Source organism: Ornithorhynchus anatinus, chromosome X3 (assembly GCF_004115215.2).
Source record: "Ornithorhynchus anatinus isolate Pmale09 chromosome X3, mOrnAna1.pri.v4, whole genome shotgun sequence".
Taxonomy (NCBI): Eukaryota; Metazoa; Chordata; class Mammalia; order Monotremata; family Ornithorhynchidae; genus Ornithorhynchus; species Ornithorhynchus anatinus.
The window spans coordinates 12,394,996-12,408,062 of record NC_041751.1 but is presented as its reverse complement, the minus strand read 5'-3'; the positions used below and the strand labels follow the sequence as shown (position 1 = coordinate 12,408,062).

At 44.0% G+C, this 13,067-nt stretch overlaps 1 protein-coding gene across 1 annotated transcript in view; it reads left to right on the top strand.

The window, feature by feature from the left end:
• Nucleotides 1-13,067, top strand: part of MYO10 (myosin X) — a 170,288-nt gene that overhangs the window by 136,583 nt on the left and 20,638 nt on the right. Inside the window, exons 22-27 of the mRNA XM_007655516.4 lie at nt 2,232-2,338; nt 3,816-4,028; nt 4,397-4,442; nt 5,135-6,040; nt 8,134-8,257; nt 11,040-11,283. Of these exons, the coding sequence (XP_007653706.1) occupies nt 2,232-2,338; nt 3,816-4,028; nt 4,397-4,442; nt 5,135-6,040; nt 8,134-8,257; nt 11,040-11,283 (1,640 nt within the window). The remainder of the gene's footprint in view (nt 1-2,231; nt 2,339-3,815; nt 4,029-4,396; nt 4,443-5,134; nt 6,041-8,133; nt 8,258-11,039; nt 11,284-13,067) is intronic.

Below are 13,067 nucleotides of genomic sequence, written 5' to 3'. Positions count from 1 at the left end.
AAGTAAATGAAACTAACAAAGGAGAAGGTTTGTTCTTATTGGCTGTAGGCAGGGCAACTTTAGTCTTTCTGATTTCATCAGAAGAGTTCGAAGACACTGAGGGAGTGGAACTTATTCTAGCAACACCTTGTGAAAGCTCTTCAGAAGAAAATAGTCTACTGAAAAGATTGCTGTTTAACCCACTTTTCTAAGGCTTTCACTTTGTGGCTACAATTATGGTGAATTTCAGTTCCTCTGAAGAGCCAGCTTGATGGTTAACATTTTCTTTCAGCCTGAGCATAAACCTTTAAAAGCAAAAATCCTTACTGAATTCAGAAAATGTCTTTCCCACAATGAAAATTGCTTTGCAGTGGGAACCCCCCCCCCCCCGCCCCCCCCAAGCTAGGACTGTCTTAGCTTCAGGGTCTATGACTTTTTCCTTAAAGTTATCAAAGAGAAATAGTCCCAGCCTAGTATGAGATGAGAAGCAGTTTTCAAATGCAGGAATGGAATTATATTCAGAGATTCAGTACTGTGGAGACTGACAAAACTGAACTGTCCGGGCTTGTCCCTGTCCACGTCCCTGCCTGACCTGATTGAGCCCCAGGATCCCCTGGCTCTGATCCTGTCCTAGCCCCAAGTGAGGCTGGGTTAGAGCAATCAGTCAGTCAGTCGAATTTATGGAGCGCCTACTATGCGTTCGGCATTGTACTAAGTGCTTGGGGGGGTACAATAGAAGTAAAAGACACAACTCCTTTCCTCAAGGACTTCACATTCTAGTAGGAGGAGACTGGAAGACACAGAGCAGAAAAACTGGTTATGATGAGAACAGAGAGGGGGATAAGTAAACGAATGCATAAATAAAGTGCATAGCTTGCTATGTGTGTGAATGCCTTGGCACTTCAGGTGGTCCCTGCTGCACGTTTTTGAATGAACGTGTGCCCAGGTGGCCCGTGAAATGCATCATGTATTGGTTTACAGCCCCAAAGGAAAAGCAACACCCAGTTCATGGCCCCTCCCCTCTACAATGGCTGCCAAGGATCCTGAGACTGAGCCAAATCTCTCTAGCCCATGAGAGAAACAGAAGGTTTTTTTGGGGGGTTGTTTTTTTAAAGCCAGAGAGGAGGCTAGAAAGGGTCCTACAGAGAAAATATAGTGCATCACTATGTTAAACAGTGACTCACAAGAACCACTAAAGAAAGAATTGTATGCAAGGGATTTTTTAATTTAGCCATGAAAAAATTCTTCCGGTCTGAAAATTAATTTTATGTCCCAACCTAAGACTATATTTCCCTGCCTTTTAGTAAGACTGCTAGATCACATTGCCATATTTAAATTAGCAGACTAAAATTCAGTCTTTAGGTGGCCCAGAACCCCGTTGAAAACATCCACAAAACTTTGTGTAACCTTTGCATGGCATAGACCATTCATTAAACTGTATTTATTGAGCACTTACTGTGCACAAAGCCCTTTCATTCATTCAATAGTATTTATTGAGCGCTTACTATGTGCAGAGCACTGTACTAAGCGCTTGGGATGAACAAGTCGGCAACAGATAGAGACAGTCCCTGCCGTTTGACGGGCTTACAGTCTAATCGGGGGAGACGGACAGACAAGAACAATGGCAATAAACAGCGTCAAGGGGAAGAACATCTCGTAAAAATCACTGTACTAAGTGGTTGAGAGAGTACAGTATAACAATAAACAGACACATTCCTATCCCACAATGAACTTAGAGTCTAGAGCAGAATAAGAACCAGTGAGGTATTTAAAATTAGTTTTAAATTTGGGGGGATTTTCTCACTCTCGGGGGAGATTTGTTGGGGAAGAGGGTTTTAACAAAAAGTACTTTTACCTTTGTTTTGTTTACAGAAATATTTTTGTGTGGGCCAGCTTTACTCTCTTTTTCAGACTTTCTGTAGTTCTGGGGCAGGGCTGCAGACCTGAGTTCTAATCTCAGCTCTGCCACTTTTCTGCTTGTGTGACCTTGAGCAGTTCACTAAATTTCTCTGTGCCTCAGTTACCTCATCTGTTAAATGGGGATTAAGACTGCAAGCCCCACGTGATTATGGATTGGGTCCAACCTGATTAGCTTGGATCTACCCCAGCACTTAGTACAGGGCCTGGCACATAGTAAGTGCCTAACAAATACTAGTTGTTGTTTTTTTAAAAAGCTGATGGTGAATAGCTGACACATTTCCTTTTTAGTCTGGCTCCCCCTAAACTCCGATGTTGGAATTTCTTTTGGGTAGGTGTTTCTCCGAGAGTCCTTGGAGCACAAGCTGGAGAAACAGCGGGAGGACGAGGTGACTCGGGCAGCCATGGTGATCCGGGCTCACATTCTGGGCTATGTGGCACGGTATGTAACCAGGGGGAAACAATGAGTAAATCAGCACATGCTGCTGTGTGGCCTAGTGGAAAGCGCATGGGGTGGGAGTCAGGAGCCCTGTGTTCTAAGCCCACCTCTATCACAGACCTGCTGAGTGACCCTGGGTAAACCTCTCTGGTCCTCAGTTTGCTCATCTGTCAAATGGAAGTAAGATAATTGCTTTCTCCAGATCTTAGATTGTGAGCCCTATGGGACAGGGATTGGGTCTGATCTGATTATTTTGGTTCTTCCCTACTACTCAGCACATCGTAGAGTGCTGAATAAATACTGTAATAGTAATAATAATGATGTAATAATAATGATGGTGATATCTTTCTTAACCGGTGGCTGTCAGAATTCAATTGTAAACCTGTCCTAGACTGGATGGAGTGGCTGATGAGAGTAGCAGAGTAGTGAACCTACAGTATAACATCCCAGCCTTGGCCAATAGAAGGCATGGGTCACTAATCACTGTGTGAGCATAAAAGGAGAGAGTGACATGAGAGGACTACATTGAGATGTTAAATTTGCTTACCTAGTATTGTGCATTATGGATTAGAGTCAAAGGTAGCTGTCCCATCTGTTGACTTTTGTATTTTCTCAATATATCAATGGACGTCTGTTCAGCGGTTAGTTGCATAATGAACCCATTCCTTTTCATGTGCACATTAGCCCTGTCCACATATTGGAATAATGACAGCACAAAACAAGCCCGTGCCTTTTTTGAAAGAGCAGATTTCTACTGCTCTAAGCCCCCTTTACAAAATAGGGATAGAAAAGATCTCCAACTTCTTTCCATTTCTAAAAGCACCTTTCCAAGAATGAAATAAAACAGCGTTAAATGGGGGTGCAGTTGTTTAGATGAGGTAGTGCTAACCAGCTCACAGAAAGAGCCTTGTCCTGACCCAGAGGGATAGAGGGGAATGTTGGCAAGCGAAATGCTACCTATGACTGCCTGAAGCCCCAGTTTAGACCAGTTCTAGGGAAGTCAGGACCAAAGTTTCTTAGATTCAGCAAAGCAATTTGGCCTGATGGAAACAGAATAGACCTGGGAGTCAGAGGACCTGGGTTTTAATTCCTGGTCTGCCACTTGCCTGCTGTGTGACCTTGAGTAAGTCATTTCACTTTTCTGTGCTTCAGTTTCCCTATCTGCAAAATGGGGATACAGTACTTACTCTCCCTATTAGATCGTGAGCTCATTGTGAGAAAGGGACTGTGTCCAACCTAATTATCTCATATCAACCCCAAGACTTAGTACAGTGGTTAGCACATAGGAAGTGCTTTCTTCATTCATTTGTGTTTATTGAGTGCTTACTGTGGGCAGAGCTCTGTACTAAGCACTTGAGAGTACAGTGTAACAATAAACACATTCCTTGCCCACAACGAGCTCAAATACCGTCTTTATTGTTATAATTGTTGTTCATGGTTTCTCGTACTCTCTTGACAAAACTGTCCTTTCTTGATTCAGAAAGCATTATAGGAAGGTCCTCTACTACATAGTGGTCATCCAGAAGAATTATAGGGCCTTCCTTTTGAGGAGGCGGTTCTTACACCTGAGGAAAGCCGCCGTCATTTTCCAGAAGCAGCTGCGAGGCCGGATTGCCCGGCGGGTTTACAAGCAACTTCTAGAAGAGAAACGGAAGCAAGAAGAGGAGAAGAGAAGAAAGGAGGAGGAAGAAAGGTGCAGTATGCTCCTGCACTTGACTGTAACTAATGGTCACGTTTTGGGTTTCCTCCTCAAGAGCCAATGCAGAAATTGCTCAGGCTTGCAAATCCCTCTTGAGCAGGAGCGTTTTTGTGTGTAACTTTTTATTTTTTCCTTCATAGCAACAAGGATGCAGTTTTAACTTGCAGAATGTGCATATTCTTATTTGCCCCAAAGTGCTTGTGAAGACCTTTCCAGAAGAGGGGAGAATTATTTGAATGATTTTAATTTGTTGGTGGCATTCCACCAAGCCTCTCTAAAAAAACACAAGGCTAGGTGTGGTTTGAATTGGAATGCTTTCAGTAAAACATTTTTTCCTTTTTCCTTTTAAAAAATATTTTTAGAGAAAGAGAGAGAAAAAGACAAGAAGCTGAGCTTCTAGCCCAGCAGGTAAGAGATGGTTTTGTAACTCGTCTGTCATGTTTATCTACTTCTTCCTCACTTTGAAAGATTTAAGTGAAAGATCTGTGCAGTTAAAATCATGTCAGGGTAGATGAAGTCCAATCCAGTGGAAAATTGAAATTTCTCTTTCACTTATCATAAGGATCTTTGATGCTCAAAAGTCACCTTGTGTTAGGATGATTCAGCATCCCATGTAATCACCCTGGCGGCAGCATCATCATTGACTATGAACCATAACTTTACACACACACACACACACACACTCACACGTAGTTGTCCTTTATATTTAAAAGTGTGTGTGTGTGTTTGTGTGTGTGTGTGTGTGTGTGTGTGTGTGAGATGTATATGTATCTGGAATCTAACTTTTTTCTTTCTAAAACTGGAACCTCTTTACATCACAACTGCACTCTGAGGAAAGAGTGTAAAGTGAGGGAGACTCGTATGATTGCTGAATGTTAATATCTTCCTGATTTGATTTCTTGTTAAAAGAAATCACATTCTGGACACTTGAGCTCTTTGTTAGCTCTCACAATGTATGTACTGTTTGCTGTGAACTGTAACGATAATCTCTCAGCACTGTTCATGGACGCAAGGCGTGGTGGGGTGGGGGACGACAGCCTTTCTGGTCGTGGGTGAATAAATGTGCTCTGGGAAAGTAAAAATCTCTCTTCCTTCCGTAGGCAGAAGAGGCCAGGAAGCAGCAAGAGCTGGAGGCTCTGGAGAAGGTTCAGAAAGAAGCCGAACTGAAGCGTGAGCTGGAGAAGCAGAAGGAGAACAAGCAGGTGGAAGAGATCCTGCGCCTAGAGAAGGAGATCGAGGATCTGCAACGCATGAAGGAGCAGCAGGAGCTCTCCTTGACTGAGGCTTCCCTGCAGAGGCTCCAACAGCTGCGAGACGAGGAGCTGAAGAGGCTCGAGGATGAGGCCTGCCGGGCTGCCCAGGAATTTCTGGAGTCCCTCAACTTCGACGAAATAGACGAATGCGTGCGAAACATCGAGCGGTCGCTCTCGGTGGGCAGCGGCTACTCCGCGGAGCTGAGCGAGCTGGCCGGGAGTGCTTGTGGGGAGAAGCCCAACTTCAACTTCAGCCAGCCCTACCCCGAGGAGGAGGTGGACGAGGGGTTTGAGGCCGATGACGACGCCTTCAAGGACTCGCCCAACCCCAGTGAGCACGGCCACTCCGAGCAGAGGACCAGCGGCATTCGGACGAGCGACGACTCTTCGGAAGAGGACCCCTACATGAATGACACGGTGGTGCCCACGAGCCCGAGCGCCGACGACACCGTGCCGCTCACCCCTTCCGCCCAAGACTCGGTCAGCACGCACGACTCGTCCAGCGGGGAGTCCACCTACTGCTTGCCCGAGAATGTGCCCGGCGGGCCTCAGAGCTCCGTGGACCTCATTTCCCCCGACGGGGACTACGATTATGACCAGGAGGATTACGAAGATGGGGCCATCACCTCGGGCAGCAGCGTGACTTTCTCCAATTCTCACAGCAGCCAGTGGTCTCCGGATTACCGGTGTTCGGTGGGGACGTACAATAGTTCGGGAGCTTATAGATTTAGCTCGGAAGGGGCACAGTCATCGGTGAGTATTTCAGCTTCTGCTGCTGCTCCATCCTTTTGTTTCAGGGGTGAGAATCCCTGTCACATTTGTAGATGCTCTGTTTTTCAAAATGTGGGTGTCCAGTCCTGTTTTTTCTGTTGTCCACACCCAGCGTTTAACTCAACACTGGGTCCATAATTAAGTGCTTAACAAATAGGCATTCAGTCGTATTTATTGAGCACTTTTTGTGTACGGAGCACTGTACTAAGCACTTGGGAGATTACACTATAATAATAAACAGACACATTGCCTGCCCACAGCAGCTCACAGTCTAGAGGGAGAGACAGACGTTAAGTAGTAGGACCACCATTTTTACTGTTACTGTTGCTAACCATGATTTCTAATAGTTATTTGCCTAGTTATATCAGTCCAAATTTGCCGTGGTCTTAAAATTACCTCCTTGTAGTAAACTAGACTGTAAACTCCTTTTGGGCAGGAAACTTGTTTACCAACTCTGTTATATAGTCCTCTCCCAAACGCTTAGTATAGTGCTCTTTGTATAGTCACAAGCACTCAAACATAACTGATTGAAGTTAGGCACTTTAGGAGCGCTATTAATCTCTCATCCTGTTAGGTAGTCGTTCAGCACAGTACATATTATATGGTGCGACACCTTCTCAAAGCACTGAGCAGTCCCTACTGCTGAGACAAATTATGTCAAGTCAAAGCAGCAGTAATCATGCTGTTTACTGTGGACCCATTAGACGCAGCACATTTTACTTAGCGCTTGGGAAAGGACAACAGAAGCAAGAGATTTGCTTACACTCTAACAGGGGAGATGGAAGCAGCATGGCCTAGTGGAAAGAGCCCAGGCCCGGGAGTTAGAGGACGTGGGTTCTAATCCCGGCTCTGCCACTTGCCTGCTGTCTGACCTTCAGCAAGTCACTTCACTTCTCTGCACCTCAGTCTCCTCATCTGTAAAATGGGATTAAGACTGTGAGCCTTATGTGGGACAGGGACTATATCCAACCTGATGATCTTGTATCTACCCCAGCGCTTAGTACATTGCCTGACACATAATAAGCGCTTAACAAATACCACAATTATTATTATTATTATTATCATTAATTTGAAAGATCTACCAACAGAGTCACAAGAATCAGTGAGTGAGTATATAGTCGAATGCATAATTACACACAAGGGCTGAGGGTAGTTATAAATAAAATGCATAAGTATGAGAGGCAGCTGTTGGCTGGATGGCACTTGGGGTGTTGGGAATTAATTAGAGAAGGCTTGTTGAAAGAAGGAGGATTTCAAGGGGGCTTTGCCATGCAGTTGTATTGGGCACCAAGCAATTTTTGCCTCATTAGAAACAGCCTCTGTCTTCCAGAAAATGTTTGTGTCAGCCTACTGAAACCTTTGATGTGCAATCAGTATCTTACTGCTGCACCCAAGTCTAGGACCCAGTTTTGCCTGGAGTATAATACAGCTGGCATCTGTTTCCCTGGGCTTGAGCAACATCAACCACAGCTTGGGTGCACGCTGGGAAACCGGACACACCCTCTACTGGAACTACAATTGCTCCAGGGCCCAAGAGGGAATTTTCAAAAGAGTTGTATTACATTTTACTCCACCGAATGCCGGATCCAGGTCTGGCACAGAGCTGAGGAAATGGTTGGGAGTACTATAGAATACATTGTTTAAACAAGCCTTCCTTTCCTGAATTGGAATTGTTACAAGCCTGGATTTCTTTGTCACGCATCGGGGGCCCTTTCTCTTCTCGCCTTTTCCTGTGAAGGACTTGAAAATATCTTTAGCTCTATAAGGTAGAGGATTTTTTTTTTGCATTATTTGAATGCAATGATACTCAGGTGTTCTCTATCAGAGCAGCACAGTTTAAACCCAGAAAAACACAGACCATGTTTTTCTAGGATATTGATCAGAACACTTGATTTGAAAATACTTACTCCAAATCCTTTGTGCTTCTAAAGAATATTTTCTCTTCAGGGACATTGGTGATTCTTGTCCAAGTTCCTGATTTGGTAGGAGGAGGATTGGTATTTTGTGGTGATCAATGTCTGCTTCTTGCTTGTTTGCTGACTATTTACACATGTCTGGTTTTCTCTTCTCTACAGTTTGAAGACAGTGAAGATGACTTTGATTCTCGTTTTGATACAGATGATGAACTTTCCTATCGACGGGACTCTGTCTATAGCTGTGTCACTCTACCATATTTTCATAGCTTTCTCTACATGAAAGGTATAGCCAAGAGCAACAGAGAAACTGCTAGTTTGATGAGGATAATGACAATAGTGATGTTCTCCCAGCAGGAAGGACAGATAACCAGTCAGTCATTAGTATTTATTGGGCACCTACAGTGTTTAGAATACTCTATGCTAAGAGACTGTAATGGTATTTGTTAAGAGCTTACTATGTGTCAAGCACTGTTCTAAGCCATGGGGTAGATACAAGCTTAGATGTGGGAGAGAGAGAAGAGTGGAGTGAGAGAGAGCAAGAGAGAGCGAGTGCTGATTGAGGGCCTTAAAGTCAGTGATCAGGAATTTCTGCTTCACACGGAAGTCTTGGTTCTGAGATTTCAGGACAGAGAACCTAGTATAGGAGACACTGAACTGGTAGTAAAGATACTTAAACTTCCCCTTCTCTGATGTGACAGTTCATGAAGACACAGTGGTCAAGTCACCTCATCTCTCTATTGATTTCCCTCTTAAGATGAAAAAAGCCCGTTATCTATTATCTCTCTACTTTAAAGATATCACAGGGAGATTCTTGCTAAAGAAGATGCATTATGTGTTTGACACACAGAAGTAAAAAGTTGTGCCCAAATCTTCTACAACACAAGTACATTCTTAGAATATGAGTTAGCCAAACTCATGGTACCTTATTCACCATCCCCTGCTTTGTCTGGTGACACGAGCATATGTGCACAAGGTGATTCTCCTTCCATCATCACAACATGATGTATCCATATGGGCTCAATTCATTGGTTGAAAATCCCCTAATTCCCTAACCGTGCTCTTTCCAAACCATTTGTGGCAGAACTGAATGTTTAAAATGTTAAAACTATGAGTATATGCCTGCACATACTGATATAGAGGACTAGGAGAACTGCTCTTTGGACAGAGAGTAATTCACATGCCCATTACTCCAAAGAGACAAAGCTTCTGCAGCTGGCAAGACCTACACAAATGGTGAAAAAGCACACGCGTATGCGCATACACACACGCAAAGCAAAACACTCCCCGCCGTCCCCATCCACCCCCAGAAGCAGAGCCACCTTTTAGCCACATTGCACTGAACACCATCATGGAGCAACTCAACAGAGCAGTCCTCACCAAGCCTTTACCTCCCCACACATTCATACTGAAAATCAGGCGAAGAAGCAGTATTCTTTGAATCGTGCCCAGAGCCTCAAACTCCCAAGTTTTAACCTTGCTGAAAAAGTCAAAATGGTCTGGGTCAGTCAGTCAGCCAATCGTATTTATTGAGCACTTACTGCTTGCACAGCCCTGTACTAAGTGCTTGGAAGACTACAATGTAACAATAAACAGGTACATTCCCTGCCTACAATGAGCTTACATCCTACTGTCATTCTCTCCCGTGGCTCAGAAGGGTATGTGGAAATCAGATGCAGTTCTGTACAAGTAGAGAGAAGGCACAGATGGATGTTCAGTGTTCAAACGGAATCAACACAATTTTTCCCGTAGCTATATTCCAACTCATTTGTTGTAGGTAGCTCAACTTAAATCCAGACATTCTCTAGTTTATTTGTATTGATGTCATCCAATTAATTACCAGATAAAGAACACCTGAACACTGGTGGCTGAATGAGAAGACACAGGATTTAAAGAGCTGTTCATGGGCCTCTAAACCATTTGAGAAATCTCTGGCACTCAGCATGACTAGCTTGTCAAGGAAGTGGCAAAGTCATTGATATTTGACAGCTGTTCCCACCCTTTGATATGTTGCAATGGTTGATTTGCTTGAGGGAATGATTAGCTCTTTAGAATGAGAACTTCCCCTTGGCCATTGCAAATAATGGGGTGATGCAGCTCATAGATCTCGTTAATTACTTGGAAATGTATTGTGCTGACACAATTTAGTATGGTGAAAAGGAGTAGAACTAGGTTGAAGGATGTGTGTGTATGTGTGGAGAAAGTTGGGATTTAGGAAACCTTGAAATCAAAGCTAAGAAACAGAGACTGGCCTCTTCTCCCGAATGAGTACAGCGCAGATGTAGTTCAGCTTGGTGGGGCATGAGTTCTTTAAAAAGGGCAAAGCAAGAGATTTGAGAGAGAGGCTTGCCTCAATTGAGGCATTTTGAATTGATTCATTAAAATGAGTTAAAAACTTCAGTCAAAGATGCCCTCAAAGGAAGTCTAAAATGGAATTAATTTAGTCATGTTAGAGGCATATAAATTTCTAACTCTGACTTGGAAAAAGGGAGCGTGTTTTGCCTATTAATTCCCATTTGTCAAAAAAAGTTGCTTTCAAATAAGTAAACTAGAGTTGAGTTCTGCTTCAGCCCCAGACTTAAAATCTGGATTTAGCTTTTCTGAACTCTAGTCACTCAACAAATACAAAAATTTTCTGAGCTTGTTTCTACAAAGACCTGTGGCCATGTTTCATTATGCAGAACATGTTTGAAGGTTATCCCTGAAATCTTGATGTGTGTATTGTTCTTCACTGCAGTTAAAAGTTCCATTTAACAAATAAAACGAGGAAAGTACATTTAAAATAATCTTTTAAGTGCACTTTCCTTAGTCCCGTGAGAAACACATATTCAGGATCTGGGGTTTTCTTTTTGTCAGATGGCATCAGGCCTTGGATCAATGGTCTCAAGTCCCTTAGGGTTGAGGCAGAGGTGTGAGAAGACAGTTGGACAAAAAGTAGTTGGACAAAATTGTTGTCCTGCGATTGCTGTTAAGGAAGCTGCATAGTTACTGTATAGTTAGGTTGCTGCTTGATGGGATTGTTCTGAAATGAATCTAATCCATTTCTCTCTCTCTCTGTCTGGGAGCAGGTGGGTTAATGAACTCCTGGAAGCGCCGCTGGTGTGTCCTCAAAGACGAGACTTTCCTGTGGTTCCGTTCCAAGCAGGAGGCCCTCAAACAAGGTTGGCTGCACAAAAAGGGGGGCGGGTCATCCACGCTGTCCAGGAGGAACTGGAAGAAGCGGTGGTTTGTGCTCCGCCAGTCCAAACTGATGTACTTTGAAAACGACAGCGAGGAGAAGCTGAAGGGCACCATCGAAGTGCGAACCGCCAAGTATGTTTATGAATTCGGTTGTTGATGTCATTAATGGCAGGTGTTAAGCGCTTACTCTGTGCCAGGCAGTATTCTATACGCCCGGATAGATGAAAGCTAATCAGGTGGGACACAGTCCCCATCCCACATAGACTGAAAGACTTAATCCCCATTTTCCAGATGAGGTACCAGAGGCACAGAGAAATGAAGTGACTTGCCCAACGTCACACAGCAGACAAGTGGTAGAGCCTGGAGTAGAACCAGGTCCTTCTGACTCCCAGGACCGTGCTCTACTTCACGGTTAACGGGACGCTTTCCTTTTGACTGTTTCTTGAGTTACTGCTAAGTTGCGCAAATGGTTATTGATGCCGGCCTGGATTCTCTTATGCTGCTTTCATTTTTGCTGCTTCCATAGAAACTTATGGAGGAAATGTGCATCTTCAAGTAAATGTCCATGAAATTGGCCTTTTGTAGTCCCATTTAGCCATTTGGCTCTCATTCCAAAAACCAAAGGTATCAAGTTGGGCGTGTGATTATTCCACAGGGGATGTAACTAATCACATCTACAAATAATTGAACGTGTAAATGAGTCAGACGGTTGAGTGCCTTTCAAAAATCGCTTCTTCGAACACATCATTTCAAGCCCTTTTAAGACTGTATCCGACCTGATTATCTTGTATCTACCTGGATGCTTTTCGCAGCATTCGGCACGTAATAATAATAATGATGAAGATGGTATTTAAGTGCCTACTATGTGCCAAGCACTGCTCTAAGTGCTGGGGTAGATACAAGGTAATCAGGTTGTCCCATGTGGGGCTCACAGTCTTAATTCCATTTTACAGATGAGGTAACTGAGGCACAGAAAAGTTAAGTGACTTGCCCAAAGTCACACAGCTGACAAGTGGCAGAGCCGTAGCTTAGTGCAAAGAACACGGGCTTGGGAGCCAGAGGTCGTGGGTTCTGATCCCGGATCCGCCACTAATCAGCTGTGTGACTTTGGGCCAGTCACTTAACTTCTCTGTGCCTCAGTTATCTCATCTGTAAAATGGGGATTAAGACTGTGAGTCGCACCTGGGACAACTTGACTACCTTGTATCTACCCCAGCACTTAGAACAGTGCTTGGCACATAGTAAGTGCTTAACAAACACCATTATTATTATTATACTCCAGGACCCCTGACTCCCAAGCAGCTACTCTTTCCACTAAGCCACACTGCTTCTCCATAGTAAGCCCATGACAAGTTCCACATTTATGTTTGTAAAGCCAGCAGGCTGACAGAGATCATGTTAGTGACAGAGGACAGGGGTTAGCATGGGGATGTTTTAAGAGTAAATCAGGTTGATTGTCTCACTGATGTGCAGAACGGGTCTCCCTGGAAGCCCCCAAGGCAGATAGTCCTATTTCTTGAGCACTTACTGTGTGCAGAACGCTGTACTAAGTGCTTGGGAGAGTACAGTATAGCCATGTAACAGACACATTCCCTAGCCTAAAATAAGCTTACAGTCTAGAGGTAGGATTTGGTCCCAATAGCCTGTGTCTGCTTGCTTATCCTGAATATGGGCTTTCTGTTATACAACAGCAGAGCAGCGTGACTGTTGAGTATTTGAATGGTCACAGCTAAGTTCTGAGAGCTTCAGTTTTTGCCATAACCCTTTTTTCTGAGCACCAAAGTTCTGTGTTCCTACTTTTGGGGACCAGAGCAGCTTCATCCTTCTCCTCGCTACAGGAAGCTTGTCATGGGCAGGAAACAGAGTGTGGGTACACATGTTGTACTCTCCCAAGTGCTTAGTTCAGTGCTTTGCAT